The sequence below is a fragment of the Colletotrichum spaethianum genome (genome assembly GCF_022836535.1).
Source record: "Colletotrichum spaethianum MAFF 239500 DNA, contig04, whole genome shotgun sequence".
Taxonomy (NCBI): domain Eukaryota; kingdom Fungi; phylum Ascomycota; class Sordariomycetes; order Glomerellales; family Glomerellaceae; genus Colletotrichum; species Colletotrichum spaethianum.
The window spans coordinates 1,318,264-1,337,411 of NW_026054774.1; the positions used below are offsets into that span (position 1 = coordinate 1,318,264).

Below are 19,148 nucleotides of genomic sequence, written 5' to 3' on the forward strand. Positions count from 1 at the left end.
AAGCCTTTGAACCAGAGGAAGTGTATTGTCCTGCTGGGTCATTCATTGAGTCTGACTGGAAACCCCACTCGCCCGTGCAAGATCACGGACCGCGTCTAGTATGCTAGTCTATAACCTCGGTGTTGAGGAGACATGACAAGCTATTTGAAGGTTCAACGATCGAAGCAGAAAAGAGGTGACATTGCCTTGATTCAAGCACTGACCTCTCCGCATCTACATCCAAGCATGTCCACCAGACTCAGAGTCGCAGGGAACCTTATCACGTGTGTGAAATCTTCCAATGGAAGGACGATGGACCATGACAGGAACGATATGTCAAGTGCAATATTGCTGCACCCTCGGAAGCATAGTGGTCCCTCTCAACCCCCAAACGCTTAAGCACCGCGATAAGCTTACTATGCACTCGGATTGAATACGCTTAGCGCAGATTTCCCCAGACGAAAGCTTGTCTTCCTTATCTTTTTTGCAGCAGACTTGCGCTGTGCAGGCAAGAGGGTGGATGCTGACCCGTGGGCGGGACAGCCACACCCTCGGGTAGATGCCGATCAAAACGCGCAGATAAGACGGCATATGCAGTCAAAGGGAGCTTCTGGGGAATGTCTCTGCCCACCCTCTTGTGGAGAGCATCTTTGACGTCAGAATGCTTGATGTCTCGCTGTTAGCCTTGAAAAGCACATTACCTACTACATGTGAGATCATGGTGCGTTGATACAGAGCTCGAGGAAGGGAAGTCTTGGTTGCCACACGGGTTCCGAAAAAACGCCGCCGATTTTTCCAAAGGCCGTTCATCCAAGCTTGCAATAGCACCCCTCAACGAGGAGCAGAACCAATAAGTAAGAGCTCGAAGAAATTACCTTTAGATTTTATTGTGATGGTTTTTGGATTTGTTCTGCTAGTTGTTGCGATCTGAAAAGCAGGCATTTCTGACGACCGGCGGTGTGTTTGTGAACCCGCGTGGTTGCTTGAACAGCTGTGGGAAACGAATGGTCCACATCTCCAGAAACATAGGTAAACCAGACCGCGTTCACTTCAAAGGTATCAGTGTAAACCTTGGGTTTGATTCACAAGGATTGCAGACAACACACAATAAAGATGGCTCAAAAATTTGGAAGATCGAATCGCTTAAAAGTAAATTGTTCACTAAGAATTCCAACCGTGGATATCATATCGTCCGTTTCCCATACTCCATACTCATTTTCCCATAGCCCTTCCAACAGTCCCAGAAGCCAGCCCAAACAGTCATTAAACAACAGTAGAGAATCATCAATCTTTACCAAAGTTCACAGTTAATGGCGCTGGTGCTTTGGAAGGGGGTGGATCCAGGAAACACCAAGGTTAACGGCGATATGGATGCAGCCAATAACCCAAAAGCCCTTGGCATAGTTGGCGCCGTTGTCCATAAAGCGGAAGATAATGGCGAAGATGACGCCTCCAAAATTTCCTCCAGCACCAGTAATACCAGAGACAATTCCATTGGCTTGGCTGTGAACATGGGGGATGAGACCGAAGTTGGCACCATTGCCTGCCTCATGGAAGACAGCCATGAGGAAGATAAGGCCGAACATAGTAGCTTCGTTATGGGGGTTGAGCTGGCCGATCAGAATCAGGAGAGCACCAGTAAGGAGACCGCAAGTTGTGATCCATCCCTTCTTGAGCCAAAGGTTGTGTCCGCCGAATCGGTATAGCAGGTCAGACACGACACCGCCGGCCGGGCGGGTGACGACGTTGAGAAAACCGAACATGGCGGCCCAGTTGCTTGCACCAGTCTGGCCAAGGGAAGGGAAGTTTTTCAGGTAGTACGAAGAAAGGATAGCGTTGATGGCCAGCTCACCGCCGAAGGAGCAGCCGTATGTGGCGACGTGGAAGACAGTCTGAGGGGACATGACAACCTTCATGGCATCCTTGAAGGTCGGGTTGACCACAGTGTCTCCTTGGGCGGTCTCGACCATTTCGGCGCCTGAGAGGGGGGCTTCGTTGTCGGTAATTACGCCGTTCTTCCCGTTGGTGCTGCTCTTCTCCTCGTCAGATCCCATGGAGCCAACAGTACGATCGGTGATGCCTCCCGGGACATCGATCACACCGTGAGATCGCAGGCTCTCCTGGGCATGGATGTGACGGTCGGCCCACTTGCCAGTAGGGGTATCTTCGCATAGGAGAAGAAGGCCCATACCGCAGGCAAGCAGACAGATGACGGGAACGATGAAAGTCATGCGCCAAGCCTGGCTAGGAGAGTAGCCACGCGCGTGGACAAAAGAGTCGTAGACCGCGGGCATGACGAAGTAGGTGATGCCACCGCCGGCGTTACCCCAACCACCCGCAAGGGCATTGGCAGTTCCGACAACGTTCTTATCGAAGAAGCCTGTGCACCACACCTGGCAGGGGACAAACGTCGCACCGAGGACACCAATGAAGAAGCGGCTGATATAGAGGCCTGTGGCGTTCGTCACCAGCGGGGCAAGACCGATGGGCAGGGTACCGATGAGGAGCAGAGAGCCGAAGACGATGCGGGAACCGAATCGATCACAAGCAGGGCCAGCGATGAGGCGCATGAATAGTGTCGCGACCAGGGAAACAATGTTGGAGTTGGCGACTTGAGCGTTGGTCAACTTGAGGTCTTTCTTGATTGTTACTGTCAACAACGGCGGGAAGGTGTACCATGCCCAGAACTGAGTGTCACGTTAGCAATAAGACCAATAGAGTCTATGGGCGGATTATACGCACAGCAATCATGAAGCCAAGCCATGAGAAGTGGAACGCGCGTGCGTAAACGTTGAAGATGTTGAGCACCGGGATACTGCGGGCCTTGCGGTTGACAGGGTTCACCTCAGGCGCCCTCCAGAGAACGGAAAGTGTCATTGTGAAGGGGTGGGGTGTTTATTTGCGATGCTTCGAGCTCGAGTTGTATAAGTCTATGATATCGTGTTTTGACGTTTCGTGTAAGTCGTCAATATTAGGACAGGAAGCTGTCGAGAGTACCCCAGTCTGAGCCTTGTCGTAAGGATATCTTTGACGGTGTCGTCGAGTTGGCGGATGCTACTGTCTCTAGCCAGAACATCCAGGAGGCTCAATGAAGAGTCTTATATGGCTGCTTGCATTCAATCAACATATGGTTCTAGAGATTGGAGGCGGTTGAAGCATCTCCGGAAGAACGACACGCTAAACCAAATCGACTCTGCCGCGAGCAATCCCTTGCTCTGGCGGCGGGGATACAAGGGGAGGGGGGGCGCAATGGCGAGGGTAATGGGTAGGTGCTGATGCGATGGAGGCGGCCAAGCGGCGCACAGAGACCAGGCCGGGCCACTTTGTGTGGTAGCCTTAATAGCGGGCTTGCCCGTCGATCTCTCTGATAAGAGTCTCTGGTCGGGAGATGGGCGGAAATGACACAATTCTTCCTGTAGTGTAGGTAGGCTGAGGCACTAGGACAGTGTCTCGAACGAGAGTCCCGGTGCTGCACGTTTTGGCTCGATCCACTCGACCCTCTTGATGGCCGGGAGCTAAGGAGAACCTCGAAGACTTGACAAGTATACCCAGGTGTGTGTCTCGACCAGTTTTCTAGGGACTGGACTTGGGACCAAGCGAGGTGTTACCGGGAGAGCAAGTCCTGCTAGAGCTTCGTCTAGAGCTGATAAGATCGCTGATGCCTAGGCTGACGGAGTCAAGGCTTTCCCCAGATATTCGTGCCCCAGTCGAACGACGTTCTATCCCGATTGAACTCCAGTCTTAAGGGCGAGGCACAGAAATTGTGTAGGTGGCATTGGCTGTCCGCTGTCGCGACTCTCATCGTCGAGATGGCGAAGCACACTGAGCTGGTAAGCTGGACAGAATAGGATCTGGCACTGGGTTCATGCCTTATCTCGACGGTCCTTGCCTGTCTAGGGTACTCAGTAAAGTGCCTTGAAAGAGCAATGATTGGACAGGGCCGAAAGGGGAATGGGGGACAAAACGACGAAACGGAGGCTTGCAAGCTTGTTGCTTATCTCTGGGAGGCTCGCAGAGGCGCTCGAGATGCAGTTGGGACGGATGAGCCAGGCCCCACCCCTGGCATCCAAGAGATAAGAGCTCTGACTCTGATAGCTGACTGGTGTATGCGTGAATCGTTGGCGTCGATCTCCGCGGATCTATTCGAGCGTGGCATGTGTCTCGAAGTCTCGGCTATGACCTGTGAACTGGCGTAAGTCACAATTCCTAGCCGAATCTTCTCGTGGCTCAGATGCGTGTTGTTAAGTGAGTGACGTCTGGTGATGATGACAAGTTGACGAAGTCCTGGCTGATCACGATTTAACTTCAAGCACTGGCTTGGCTCCCTTGAGGGGGGACAAGACTAGGGACTCGGCGGGATCTTGACGGACAAGGGCCGCAGATTGCATGGCAGTCCCTTGATGCCTGGCCCGTCCAACACTAGCTGGCAGCAATGGTCATCTAGCGCGGGCGAAGTTGTAGCACGAGATTGTCAGGCTTGCCCATAAACACTTCAAAGAATTGGGCACAGCGTTGATCCTGATCCTAGACTGTGCTGCCGCGTACGTACCGTTATTCGGCTGCTGGCCAGGAATAGATGGCTTGGTGTAATCCGAAGCCTTATAATTGGGCAATGCTGTGGTTCCGCCCAACTGTCCTCCCGAATCCCCTTTCTCCCCACGTTGTTGTTGTTGTTGTTGTTGCCCCTGAGATTTCCCCAGGCACAACGGGAGAGACTGAAGGGGTAACGCACAGCTGATGAAAAATTGCGATGACTGGGAGTTTGGGTACGCAGGCCGCATTCGGGGGAGAAGTTGAGATAAGATAAAGATAGTAGAGCCAAGGGAGCCCCCGGCGCACGCAGCCCCCATTAGCAGGGGTGTACGGATACTCCATGAATTATGTCAGCCTGCCGTGCCCCCACGTCAATCCCGCTTGTCTGGTTCAGGCCCTTCTGTCTCCCGCTGCGGCGTGCATCCCCGGCTTGCCGGCGACGGGGTCTAGACTATACAGCTCGTCCCTACTTCAATCCTCCATGCTTATCCCTCTAGGACCATGTCTGGATTCCAACGTCAGACAAAGAGCACGCCTCGGCGCTACCGCATCTGTCATGGATGGATTCGGCACAGCGGCCGCGGGTTGCGGGCGTTTTGAACGGCCCTTTCAGCCTCCACTTAACGCGGCATTGCGGACCCCTTTTGCCTTTCGCACGTGGAAATCAAGCTCCGCGGAGTTGTCCATTTCAAGATAACAAAACAACCACTTCAACCAGCCGCACAACAACACTCAAGGCACCAGATGGTCCATGCGTCATGTGCGTGTGCAAGATATCTTCAACCTTCTTGCATATCTTGGATATCAGTGTTTGAAGATTTATCTCCTGGGCAAGCCGTCACAGGCTATCCAGGCAATGGTAACAACAATGATGGAAGCAGGCACTTGGAGTGTCTTCAGTACTTCTTGCTTGCGGCGGTTGCGACATACTTGTAGTTCTAGGAAACTACATTCACCAAATGCCTCTAATCAGTGCCCTTGACAAGATGTCCATATCTTTCCCCCATCTTTCTAACGAGGTCCGGTTTTTGTCAGCGTGTTCCCATGCACGCGGGCACATAGATACTAAAGCACCTGGCGGCTGCGTGGTTGCACATCTCACCATGGCAGACTGATTCCAGGTTCACAATGGCCGTGTTTAGGAACCACCCATCTCGAGCCGAGCAGGACAAGCTTCAACCGCGCAGCATTGGTATTGTCGGCTGTGAGCTGGTTGTCAAGTCTAATCCATTGAGCCGGTTGTTATCCGGTGCAATCATGCCGAGACATATAAAGCAATGGGCCCGTCATTCCATGGACTACGCAGACAGCGTGGGGTCCAACAGCCAGCACCCAAGCGCACCACGCTGCCTCAAAACTCCACGAACTGGTTTACAGATCACTCCCTCGCCTGCAAGTGGATCGAAATTTGCATCTCCGGTCAACGTCGACGTCCATATCTTCATCCAACGAGAAACTTTTGCGCCAGGTTTCGGCTTACAGATTCTGATATTCGAAAAAACTTACCTGTGGTCTCATATTGCGGCCCGATTGATATCACAATCTCTCGCAGAAGCCGGAGTTATCCAAATCGATGTGTTGAAGGGAAGGCGGCTATCATGCGACATGGACTAGGACAATGGAGCTAAATTATGGCACTTGCAAATCTTGGCGCGTGGATCGTGATAGCTGTATCTTGCTGCGTTCCAGGCCGAGAAGTGACTTTGCCACTCTTTGGACATTCTTAGTTAGGGAGACGTAAAAGGCCCATTGGGGGCTGCACCATGGCTTCTTCCAGCGTTTTCATACGTATGCCGTGAGATGGCCCTAGAACAGCTCGTGCTCAACGATCCTTGATGAGCCCACTAAACAGCACACCTCCCGATAAGCCAAGGCAAAGATAGTCAGAGGAACGACTTCTTATCGTGATTCAGTGAGGAACATCTCCGAGTAGTATATTTTTGCTCTTGAGGCGACTGACCTTCGTTCTGCCTTCACTCTTCTTGGTTTGCGCTCGGAATCTTTAGAAAAGGGGGTTTTGGGAAGTTCATGAGCTGGTTCAGGTCCTGGTGTTGCGGTTGTCTGAAGCTCTCCTTTATCCCAGTTTTTTCGCTTACCATGTGTTGCTAGACAGCGCTTAGCCCATCTCTTCTCCTGTTCGCCCTCTCACCCCCATCCTGATGTTGCAACTAGGAGGTTGAAGAACACGCTGACGAACTCAGAATGACTGATGGCCCGGTTTATAGACCATTAACGTCTTATTTCCTTACTGCGATAGCATTCATCCTCGATTCCAACACCGTTCTACAAGACATGATAGTTCGACACTACATATGCTGATCATTGACTATGTACTCTTCATCTGGGGTTGCAGCACTCGCAGGCATCATGCTCTTCCGTAGCATTCTTTCCTTTGCCCTCAACTAGGTCTTTCCATTGGGAGCCATCGATAACGCCGAAAATGAAACCATGTCTCGATGACGAGCCGTTCTCGCAAGACCAGAACTCTATGGTCTTTCCCCGAAACCCGTTCCCGAAAACCGCGAAGCTTCTGGTCAGCCACTTTTCAGCGGACTGTTTATTCTTCAGCAATACGTTCCCGACATCGAAAGCCCCATACTCTCCTCAGCAGGCCACCAAGCCTGTCGAAGCTTGAACACTACTGTACTCGGTGCTTTCCTATCTAGGTACTGTCGAGCTAGCATCATAGGCGAGACGTCTGCCTCTGTGGGAAATGACGAGAGCCCAGAATCATTTCTCTGACTTTTGCAGAATCTGGTTCGTCATGATCAGGCTCGAGAGGACGCCTAGAAGTCATATCGAGCCTCAGGTCAATCATAAACATAGTGGCTGACTGGCCATGCTTACCGGACAAGTTGACGGAACCCTTCTGCTTCGGGGATGAATGAAACTTTTCCTCCTAGTCCATGCGAGAGTCGAATATACTCTAGGACATCAAGGGATAGCTTTTCGAGGCTATCAATAGTCCGTTACGGGAGCATGAATGCGGTCTCCATCTCCGCAAAAGCGGAGTGTCAGAAGGGCCCCCGGCCCAAGATGATGGCATATACATTTACCCTTCTGCGGCTTTCAATTAGCTTTTCAAAGTCCAGGCTGTTGGTTCAAGAAGTGTAGCTATTGAGGACCAGGCTACCGTTTGCCAAATTACTCTGCTTCAGTCTGGAGAAAACCATTGCTGATCATGGACAGAATGTACCTTGTCACAGAAGCAAGTCTACGAGTGTGCCTCTTCAGCTTTTGCGTTCTCTTGCCATCTTGAAAGAGACCCGGCGGGAAAGCAGAACAACCCCTTGTATTTTTCCATTGATGTTTTTTTATCATCGAGAAAGTAGCTTAATACGCACATGCCCTGTTGTTTCGTATGACCCAGGCGCAAGTGCGCGGTGGATTGAGCCTTGATGCACTGATTCGGTCCTCCTGCTTCCCAAAGTAACACAAAGCATGCATGGCTCTGTACTTGAACCACCATCGACGTCAAACCGAGCGTACTCCTCCATCGTCAGCAGAGGGTCCGCTCCAGCTTGTGGGGGCTTCATCCGCGTCCATAAACTGCTCACGACCGCTGCCCGTCACCAACCATCCTGTAGGCAGGATTCAATCCGCCCGGCTAGCTCAATCGGTAGAGCGTGAGACTCTTAATCTCAAGGTTGTGGGTTCGACCCGTAAGCTCATCCTGACTCTTCCATCGCAGCATCATCAAAGCTAACAAATTTCAGCCACGTCGGGCTCAATTCCCGTCAGCGATTGACGCTTCCAATGTTTTTTTTGGGGAGAATTGCTTTCAGTTCTGAACAAGTATTGACCCCGTCTATTCTTCAAGACGTTCCAGTCTTTCTTTTACCTCTCTAAGGGTCTCAAGGCGACATGCTTCCCCTATGTGTGCGCTTAGGGCTTCTGATGTATTTCTGGATCTACGACTGGGGTGTGTTGGTGGAATTACGAGCTTATACGGTGGATCTCTTCTGTCTGTCTCCAGATTGCGGACCTCCTCGAACTGTGCCGTTATCTGCCCTCTGTGAGTTGACTACCTTTTATTCCATCTCCATACGGACGTCTTGGGTGTCAAGTCATTGGATTAAATATAAAGGATGTGTTACAAGTTCATCGGATATCTCAACGCGTCAGAAAGAAACACACTGTAGTTCAAATTATGAAGTTGAATATCTGGGAAGAAACATCTACACAGACTTAATAGGCGTGCCAGAAGTGTATTCTTGCAATTAGAAGTAGTGCATTGTAAACTTTTCCTACTTGAGAAGATGTTTGTATATCAAGTACAGGTCGGATCATCGGACTCGACGGAGCAGCCAGCGATGGGCACTGCCGAAGATTTCACAAGTTAAGCTTCCAGCCACGTGGCATGGGAAGTGCATCGTAGTGAATCAACAATAGTGTCTTTCCAGACACGTTGTCAATCATAGTTGCTTGAAGACGGTGACGTAAACAACCGAAGACGGACTGGTGCAGTAGTTTTGTACCTCATCGAACTTACTTCCCCAGCAAATAGGTGACGTGAGTAACATCTCACTAGAGGCTGAAAACCATACAAGACTTTTTCTTATGACACCTCAACGCATATTCTCATTCACTTGATAAAGCCCCCGAAGCAGTGTAAGCGCCGCAAGTTGCAGCATTCCCCTGGAAAGCAGAAGGAAACATTCATCGTCCCCCGACTCAACAACGAGCATGCAACCATGGCCAGCAAATTCCGACTAATAACCAGGAGTAAACAAAGCATGTTTGTCAGTTTTGCATCTTAGGATAACGATTTAATATGTGTTTCTTATGTTATAAAATTTTCATTCATTGCTAAGGCAGCTTCATTTCAATCCTGTCGCCCCTTGACAGCCAGTGTAAACGCATGATGTCCATCCCCCATCGCTTAGTCTGAACGGCTACGATTCATGGTTAAGACTCAGGTAGATATTCTCCATATAAATATACATGTAATTGTCGGAACAGTTGGGTTGTTTATATGTATCGAGTCAACGCGCAGTTTAGAGCAGTATGCTTTTTGTCGATCGCTTCATGCCAAAGGCCGCTTGAAGGCAACCACAGGTGATAGGCCAATACTCCATATGAAATGTTCCTTGGTCATGCAAGACTGGATCTTCAGTATCTGACATGTTATATGACCCTCGCCGTCCTATCAGGAACAACTTCGTCTCAGGGGCCAGACTATCATTCCTGTTACCGGTCGTGCCATCTTTCACTAAGCTTTTGCCCCTTCTAACTAACCTTGCTGCGGAAGCAGTCGTACTTAAATATCACCAAGATATAGCAGAGAGATGTTCAAAGGTTGTCGCGGTGTTCTGGATTCGATCATGTCTGCTTCTCGTCGACACCCCGGACAGAGATTTGGCGCTTTCGTGTGAGCAGCTGCTGACTATAGTACGTTTTCCGCTGGCTTCTACACTGCCGCAGTTTCCAAAAAAAAAAAAAAAAAAACCCTCTCTTAGGCTTTTGTAATAAGCCCAAACGGCCAGCATCAAAAAGGTCAAAAGACGTGGTGCGTGAGCCGAGAATTACCAAAGTAGAGAAGGGGGTTGCAGTTCAAGCTTGCCATAATGACTACGCAGGAAACGGAGGCTGGTGTCGAGTGAGCTCCCCTTGAGCACCTCAAGTTATGTGGAAATGGCAAATACATCACGTAAGTGCTGAATCTCCAGACTAGGGTTAAGAGGAGAGCTAGTAGAAGGGAACAGCACGATCTACCGGGCCGTTCTCAATGAGCTGGACTTCCGGTGCACAAGTGTGAAGTCCCGAAGCTGGCCTAAATAAGCCAGTAGAGACTCGTATGCTAGGTGCTTCCACTGCGACGCCAAAGTATTCAAGTTATCCGACAATGTTTACAGTGTCTCTTGGATAGGTGCCAGGACTTGATCAGTTCACCAGAAGATGCCAACCTGTACTGGTTTCCCCTAAGCGATCGTTGCACACGAAGCCAAATCTAGGGCAAGAAACCAAACCCCGAAGCCCAGCCTAACTGACCCCAATGTGGATCAGCTATAGACTGTCACTCAGGGGTTGTACATTGCGTCTAGATGGATCATAGTGCGGAAAAAGGACATAGGGCTACAACATCCGTGGTTGTTGGAGATTGTGGACGCTGAAGGAATAATGACTACATCTCGTGGATGAACCTCAAGAACAACGGAAAAGAAAGTATGTGCTAGACCTCATTTCAAAAGCAACCATGGCGACCGAGTCAGCAGAGGGCGAACGGAGAGATTCGGCCTCCAGATGCTACTCAATGTCTCAGCACGCCAAGAGGCCGACGATGTCGCCCACTGCACGACCACGCCAGAATGCTCCTCGGCTACCAGCCATTAACCCTTCCATGGCATGGCTACGGTCTCGTCTCGAGTCGCTACTGTGATAGTTCTCTAAAATAGATCCCAGCGACGGCAATGGCTGGATTCTGCGCCACGCTTGAAGCTTCGCAAAGTTGGAATTCAACTTCACATCAGCTTGGAAGGGATTCGACCAGGCCCTTTCGACTCCATCAAACCAACAATGAAGTAATTGCAGATCAGGAGGTGCACGCTTGTTTGCACCACATCCATCACTTCATCCTCAAGACCGGGCGTTATGTGCCTGACTCTGCTCGACGTGCCCCTCTCGCCGAATCGAGTAGGAAAAGTACCAACATACGAAACGATAATCGCTCTCAAACCCAGACAAGGTAAGCCCTTCCACACGAACCCCTTATAAAAAGCAACATTGTCGATGCGTAATGCCCGGGATAACGATGTGACCTAGGACCCGGTCCTGCCGCGCCGGGAGGAAGGCGCATGCTCCCACAATGTCTCCCGAGATGAGGAAGCCGAAAGTATAATACATTGCATGGAGTCGAATCGTATCCTGCCCGGTTATTTGGTGAGCGTTTAATAAGTTGAATTAGTGAGTAAAGACATTGCGAATTTTTTTCTCTTTTTTTTCTTTTCCATCTCTTGTTCAGCAAAGTATCCCTCGAGTCTAACAATTCGATCGGTAACTCAAGATCGAGGGAGGGGGGGGCTTCCGGAGTCGCCGGCTGAACGAGGCAGATATGTTGCTCTACCATGCGCCTAGGGGAGAATCCGAAACGGAGACCGCCCTGTTGGATTGGAAATAGTTGCAAGAGAGAGAGACAACTCCCCTCAGTTTCAAGACCGATGATCCCGGACCGCCGGACTTTACAGAGTTTCCCAGTGTCTCCAGAAAACTGGGGTGGCAATCTACTGGCCGAGTCATGGGCTGAAGTCATGTCAGGTTCGTAAGGGCAGCAAGCTTTGGAAGCTGGGTGGCTGTCGCTCTGCCTGGGAAACGTTGGAGTTATTAGTGTAAAGGCCGGAGTGGGGTTTTGGAGACAGGAAAAGGTTTCCATGGCAGAGACGGACACTTATCCGACTCCGACCTGGCCGACTACGGTGGTAAAAGCAACTGTTGGTTCCCTCCACCTGTGAGTGGCGGGCTGCTATATGGTTGCGATTGGCGGCCTTTGTGATTGCGGATAAGAACACGTTAAAATCTCAAAGAGCCCTTCGGCAGCATTGAATGGTGAGTTGCAACCAGGAACAATGGAGACGAAATAACAGACCTTGTTCGTTGCTTATTGCGCGAGACCGTTGCCAAGCTGCAGGATTGCTGCTGTGGCGGGCAAAAACAAAGCCCATGCTTGTTAATAGAGAAGAATGTCTTTGCGCTTGTTAGCGGCCCAAGTCTCTGGGGTCGTATGAAACCGCCTTGTTGTGACTGGACCAATTGTACCCGAGAATCCCACCTGTTCACGTCAGACGAGCTGTGGCCGTCGCATGACAGCTGCAAGGTTATCCGATCGGCATTCATCTCCACGGGGTGATCGACAAGGCACTGACTTCAAGTCATATTGGATAAAGGAGTTCATTGCGAAAATATTCTTTTTGTTGTTAAGGAATAGACCGAATCATTCTTCTCTCACATTATCAACTAGAAAGGTGTCAACCCATCCCTCGTGAATCGCACTCATCCACGGGGACACTGGTATCAGAAACACAGGAAAATAAAGAACGCCATGTGCGGGAGCCCTTCCCTCGGGGCTGCGACAACACGGATGTCCCGAGCTCAGAAGCCCGGAAGCCGAGTCCCCCGTCTTTTTATCCAGTCATGACCTAATATGCACGTTGAAACCCAAACCCATGCCCGATGCAATTTAGCAGATGTAGAAAATCCGAGAATTGTGGCAATGAGCATTGCTTAGAGAAGAGCGGCAACGGCAAGACCACCAAGGACAGCGAAGACGCCGGCGGTGGCCTGGGCACCGGCGGCAGCACCGGTGACAGTGGCAATGGTGGTGGTAGCAGTGCGGCTAGCGGTGCCGTTGGAGGCAGGGCGGGTGACGCTGGTGATGGTGGTAGCAGGAGCAGACTGGCTGGGGACGACGGCGGTAGGGGCGGCAGTGGTGGAGAGAGCGGTGGTGGAGTTGACGATGACGCTCTCAGAGTCAGAGGCCGAGGCGGAAGCAGAGCTGCTAGGAGTGACCGAGGCGTCGTTGGCGGACAGGGTGAGGGTAGCAGTGCTGGAGGAGATGACCACGGAGGTGGTAGCGGAGCTGCTGCCCTCGCCAGCAACGATGTGGAAGGGGTTGGAGTACTGGAAGTCGACGGTGGGGTTGACCTCAGACTTGATGACGAGGCCGTAGAAAGCGTCCTTGCCGAGGGTAGAAGGGATGGTCCAGCTGTACTTCTCAGCACTGTTGGGGATGCCGGCTGGGAGCATTGTTAGTTTGGCTGCCCTTTCGGGGGATGACGGCGGCGAGAGCAATGGCGTCTCAGCCAGCGAGTCGAGGATACTCACAAACAATGTCCTGGAGGGGAACCTGGGTGTTCTGGGTAGCGCCACCGATCAGGCTGATGGAGACGGTAACGTCCTTGAAGGCATCAGGGGCAACCCACTCGATGGAGAGAGTGCTGCCGGCGTCGACCTTCTGGTTGGGGGTGGGCTTGTTGACGGGGTCGAAGTTGGGGTTCTGAGCCAGGGCGGAGGCAGCGAAGGCCAGGAAGGCAGCGGCGGAAATCTTGAACTGCATTTTGAGCGGTTTAAAGGTTTGCTGACGAGAAAGAGGAGGTGGTGATGATTAGAAGTTAGAGGTCTATTATAAAAAAGACAAGAAAGTCCAGGAAAGAGCGACTGGAGGAAAGCGAGCAGGTTGTTGGAAAGGGAGAGAGGGTTGTCCTTGCGACGTGGGTTAAAGAGTGACTATATAAAAAGAGCGGCAGGCTGAAGCCAGAGGACGAGACACAACTTTTGACTGGGTTGGTGGTAAGGAAGGAAGGAGGAAAGAGAAAGAAAAGACCGGACGACAAGACGAGGGATAGGAATAGAAGAGGTGGTGAGGTGAGCATGGCCCCTGCTAGTGTGTGAGTGAGTGCTGAGTGCTCTGGGCGCGCGGCAAGGGGGTGCAGGGCGGATGGACCATGGCTCATCCATGGTCTGGCGGGGAGCAGGAGCAGTAGGAGGAGAGGGAAATCTCAAGGCATCCCGGCCCAATTAGGCATGGCTCACACGATGGCCTCATAAGCTTCGCATAGAGAGGGAGCAAGAGAGGGCCCGGAGACTGTCAGAGGTACGCGGCACAGAAGGGGAAGCGCACTGCAGTTGGGCGCAATGCTCCTGTCGTCTTTTGCGTGCCATCGTGGTAGTTGTGCACTGCGCCGCCGACAGAGCAAGCATGGGTGTGGAAATTAAAGACGAGATTGCTCCAACGTGATTGGGCTGTGGCGGGATGAAGCAGGGGGGTGGGGTCATGCTATTTCCCTGGCGCAGGTACTTCGAGGCAGGTACTTCCCTCCTACTCCAGCTTTAGCGGAAACGTACCTCCCCCCCATCCCGAAGTGAGCACCATTTGAAGCGTGAGGCGCGTGGATTTTCCAGCACAGCTCGTGGAGCTGTGGGCTTTCCAGCTTAGCGTCGTCTTTTAACAGGAGCAGGAGAAGCCACTGGGAGCCACAGCGCGGTACTTCGTGAAAAGCAACCTTTCCGTTCAGGGCAAGGCCAGACCATAACCGAACAGGGCTGAGCCAACGCGCTTTCCGCTTCCTACCCTGTGGACCACCTTTCCGCCCAATGAGACGGCCCGCGCAAGACTTCCTTGGACACCACCCATCGTGCCGTTCTAGGGAAACCAGGGTAGAGGGGCCGTCGTCGACAAAACTTGAGATCTCCCACTCTTGACGAAATCCACTTGTCTCCGAAGCTCCCTAGGTACAGCTGCTGGGGTTCTGTGGTTCGACCCAAGGCAACAGCGCCGCTTATGTCGAGGCAGCCGTAGCCGCGATCATTGATCCATGTGCCTCGCAACTCGACCCTACTCGACGGCAATGGTCCCATTTGACGACCGGCGAAAGCACCTGCAAGGCCGTCAAGAAGAGCCAAATCATGGACATGGCGAGGAGGGAAAAGCCTCACAGGGAGCACTGGCATGGGCGGCCAAGAACCAAGCACGACGAGACGGGATTGCGGCCAGGATTTCCAGACAAAATCTAGGCATTTTCTCACCCACAAAGTTACACGGCCAGCCGCCGATGAGCAAACTAGCTCGGCGGATGCTCACTTGAATCAAGTGCACGCCAACAATCGCGGTTGGTATCTCGCTCAGATGAGCCCACACGGGACCGAGATGATGTGACGTCTGCTACTTTGTACAGGCTCACTTTATGCCCCATTCAACATCAAGAGCGTTTAACCTAATTCTCCGTCATAACGAGGGGGCCTGCAGTTCGACGTCGTGTATGGCTCAGTCAGTCCTTCAGTTCAGTGGTCTCTCGGATACTAGGTACCTACACCACATCAGGGATACGTACCGCGTAACTAGAGGCGAAACGACCACTGCAAGGAACCACAACCCCCGTTCAAGGGACCGCCTGACTTGGCACCAGCTGCAGCCGCCAGTCCCCTCATCCTGTCCCCGCCTCGCCCCCGTCCACCTGGCACCAGTTTATCCCGTCCCCGTCTCCGTCCCCTTTTCACTCTATTGCAGCAAACGACGGTCCAACATCGGTCTCACGCCAAAGCGGTCACCTAATTTAACCACGCCGCAGCCTACTGCAGGACGACACTTAAGCAAGGGGGGCCAATTGGCACTTCGAGTGACGATGCGTCATGCAAAAAAGGATCTTTTGTGTTGACGGCCCATTTGAGAACCGCGCGAAGGAGCGGCACTAGCTGCGAACCGAGAGCAAAGTCTGGACCGAGTGAGAAATTTTCGACTCAATAGTCGATCCGATGCCTTGGCACAACGTTTCCAACGGTGGTTGTTACCTCCCCTGATTCTGAATTGCAGATGAAGCGAATGTTACCATCTCGCTTTCGCCTTCATGTCGCAATCACTGAGTAGAAGGCCATCCCCGCTGGCCGTCGCCGTTGATACTGTGCACTCGCCACTCCGAAGAATCCATTCTAACCCCAATGACTCCCCCCAACCTTGCCCGTGGAATGTGAGGACCTCCTGGGCCTGGAGACACAACGGAGTCCGCGACCTGTGCCTCAGCCTTCCGCCCAGCACTCTCCGCCAGGGGCGGCTCAATCCATGCAAGGCGTCGGACAGAAGCCGGACGCAGCTAAGTCATAAGCTTCTATCTCGTGGCTTTGCACATCCTCCGCCTTTCCGTCAACAAATCCATCTGATATGCCACATGCGGGCCTTAGCCGTCGCAATGACACTCAGCCCATAGCCTTCCATCTTCCATCTTCCATTTGTAGAATAATCCGATGTCTTGCAGGCACCACCGCCACAACCCGATTTGGGAAGGAAATCCAGAAAACGACCCGCCCGATGCATCGGGTCAGCCGTCAGCAAGGTCGCCGTCGCTTCTCGGCCCTGTCAGAGTTTCAACACCAAACTCTATTGCCCATAGTTGAGGGACGGAACAAGCGATACCCTTCGGCAGCGACTCCCAACCCCTGGGCCGCCGGTATGAAGGCATGAAGGACGGGGAAGCCTGAAGCCAAAGGTCTCTCAACCAGCCGCTACTGCCTGACGACGTCAGGAGCCAACAGAGCTTATTTGGGGAAAAGCAAAATGTACTGCGGCTGGAGCAGCCGTTGCATGCGCAGTAGTGGGCGAGTTTGAACTCGTCTAAATGAGGCCATTTCAAAGACACTCAACCCCAGAAGACGGCGTGTTAGCCATTGGCTTCGATATTGCTTTGCCAACTGTTTGACAAGATTGCTTCTCCCACTGCAACCCCACAACGCAGTCAGCTTGCCTAGCAGCTGCTCGTGTACGGTCGAGTACGGGCCACTGGTTTCTTGGCTGCCTGCGGTCAAGAGGCACAGTTATGGCGCTCTCCTGCAAGATCTTCATGTGTCACAAGGCTGCTCTGCGACCACTGCCGTCTTCGTCGAAGTCGTCACCGCCTTTCCTTTCCGGACATGCAGGCTGCTGCTAGTGAGAAAGCTTCCATAGTAGGGTAGTGGTGCCACGATGCCCGATTTCTGCACAACTATCCTGTCATTCGGTCATACCCGAAGGTAAGAAAGACCGTCGCATCGCGGTTAACACGAACAACCTTGTCAGCTTCTCTGCAGTCCAAGCTCTCGGTCACACAAGCAAGAAGCCCAAAGCAGCCATTTATTGACTGCACCTCAGCCCTAAGCCACCTTGCGACGCCCAAGAGAGGGAAACATGGCGTCCTGGGCACGGTACTTCCCTGGCTCTTTACAAAGTTGCGCCAGAGACCACAAAAAGCCAAGCCAAGCCAAGCCAAGTCTACCATCATCACATGAGGTGTGGAAATACTCGCCAGGGTGATCGCATTCCGAGCTCTTACCCTCTCGCGGTTTCAAGGCAAGACACCGACGTAGCCCATCCCGCCGACCGTTAGAATGCCAAACTCCTAGTGGGGTGCGCTACTATTGGCGCAAAGCCATGTCCCGTTTTGGTATTGTTTTTCGCTGCTCTCTGTTGTCATCATCTTATTACGACGGGCACAAAGAATGCGCATTAGTCTTCGGGTCTTCGGGTCAACGAGGGTGCCGGGGTGGTGCGCCGCCCCTCGTCGCCGGGCTGCTCCCGATCTCTAACCCGGTCCGCCGTTACAGGTGGAGGTATATGCGGGCGGGAGTGGAGAGCGGACCGGTGCTACGGAGCGGAGGTCGCGATGTCTTCTCGACCCCGCCTCACCAGATCTCTCGAGACCCCTTGTCTCCAGACACGAAGGCGCCATTGACAGAACAATAAAAGCTGGCCCTTGAAGAAGCTGCGGGGGGGATCGTGGCATGTGGCTTGCGACATTGCGATCCGGATTGTGTCACCAGAAGCTTCGCCCTCCGGTGCGGAGAAGGCGTCCACGTGACCGCGCCTGCCCGATGCGTCCCTCGACGGCGACGTGCCGCCTTGATGTAGAACTTTGTAGAATGTGCTAGCCAACTTGGAGCACCCCCACAAGCATCGCGAATAGCATCACATTTGGCGCGAGATAAAGTGTCCCCGTAGCTCCCGCTCCCGCTCCTGCCTGCACGCCTTCCTCGACTGTAACACTGTCTTTCAGCATTTCTCTCACCCAAAGCTAGCATCACACTCTCACCGAACCGAGTTTCACTGCTGTGCTTCACTCTCCTTCCAGCATGACCACCCCCATCACCGAATTCATAATCCTCACTCTCAAGAACCACGCCACCTCCCCCTCGGAGCCCCCAGCAGCCTGGTCCGACGTCACCGGCACCCTAAAGTCATTGCCGGGCGTCAACGCCGTGTACACGGGCACCCAGCTCGAGGACCCCTCCAAGACGGTCCTCGTCGTCGAGTGGGCCTCGCCCGCCGCCTTCTCCGCCTTCGCCGCCTCCGAGTCGTACACGCCCTGGTTCGCCTCCCTCAAGGCCGTCTCCGCCCACGCGTCCCCGGACAGCCCGGGCATCGCCCCGCCGCTCTTCTACAAGGTCCCCTTCACGGCCGACTCGGACCCGGCCGCGGTCTTCGGCGCCCCGTGCACCGAGGTCTTTGTCGCCTACGGCGTGGACGACTCCTTCGTGGGCCGGACGGCGGAGTTTGTCAAGGGCCTGGTGGAGGGGAGGGCCTCGGTGGACGGGTTCCACGGCCACGCGTACGGCGAGATCTCGACGCCGCTTGCCGTGGAGGGGTCCGGCGACGGGGAGAAGGGGCCCGCGGTGACGCTGTTGCTGGGTGGGATAGCAAGCAGGCGCATCTTGATGCCAAGGCCAAGGCTGGACGTGAGTTATACCCCTGTGGAGCGCCGTCACGGCCGGATAGACCGATGTGTGAGAGAGCGACTACTAACTCATATCTCACAGCGATATCCGACAATATTCACCTGTTGAGGTCAGGCCGCAAAGGCATTTCCATGGTACGTCACCACCATCACGGTCATACACTAGCAGTTTGTGACACATGCTGACAAGAAACAGTATCATGTGAATTTGAAGCGAATCTGAATGATGGCCCAAGGCAACTGATAACCTATTGCGTAAACGGCAGAATAGTATGAAAATGGCTTAATCACGACTACAGAATGTACTCTACGATGATGGGACAAAATGGACCATAGCGAACACACAATCACCAACTACTTTCTTACCGTTCATAGGTTCTCGCCTGTGGCTTGGCGTGAAGGTTGCTGCATACTCATGAGCAAGCAGGGGGCAAGGTCAAAGACTTA

At 52.9% G+C, this 19,148-nt stretch overlaps 3 protein-coding genes and 1 non-coding gene across 4 annotated transcripts; 2 read left to right on the top strand and 2 right to left on the bottom strand.

Annotated features, from left to right (window-relative positions):
* Positions 1-1,286: 1,286 nt before the first annotated feature.
* Positions 1,287-2,856, bottom strand: ColSpa_02397 (nitrate transporter; the record flags this gene model as incomplete). Its single annotated transcript, XM_049268609.1, has 2 exons — positions 1,287-2,666; positions 2,722-2,856. The coding sequence occupies 2 exons, from the start codon at positions 2,854-2,856 to the stop codon at positions 1,287-1,289; spliced, it is 1,515 nt and encodes a 504-aa protein (XP_049124566.1).
* Positions 2,857-8,118: 5,262 nt separating this feature from the next.
* ColSpa_tRNA_063 lies at positions 8,119-8,181 on the top strand. The gene has a single exon. It is a non-coding gene; the product is annotated as a tRNA-Lys (tRNA).
* A 4,548-nt stretch (positions 8,182-12,729) lies between these two features.
* ColSpa_02398 (uncharacterized protein) lies at positions 12,730-13,561 on the bottom strand (the record flags this gene model as incomplete). The annotated part of the gene is made up of 2 exons (XM_049268610.1): positions 12,730-13,241; positions 13,330-13,561. 2 exons carry the CDS (start codon positions 13,559-13,561, stop codon positions 12,730-12,732), a joined length of 744 nt encoding a protein of 247 aa, XP_049124567.1.
* Positions 13,562-18,099: 4,538 nt separating this feature from the next.
* On the top strand, positions 18,100-18,810 carry ColSpa_02399 (uncharacterized protein; the record flags this gene model as incomplete). Its single annotated transcript, XM_049268611.1, has 2 exons — positions 18,100-18,702; positions 18,784-18,810. 2 exons carry the CDS (start codon positions 18,100-18,102, stop codon positions 18,808-18,810), a joined length of 630 nt encoding a protein of 209 aa, XP_049124568.1.
* Between the last annotated feature and the right edge of the window lie 338 nt (positions 18,811-19,148).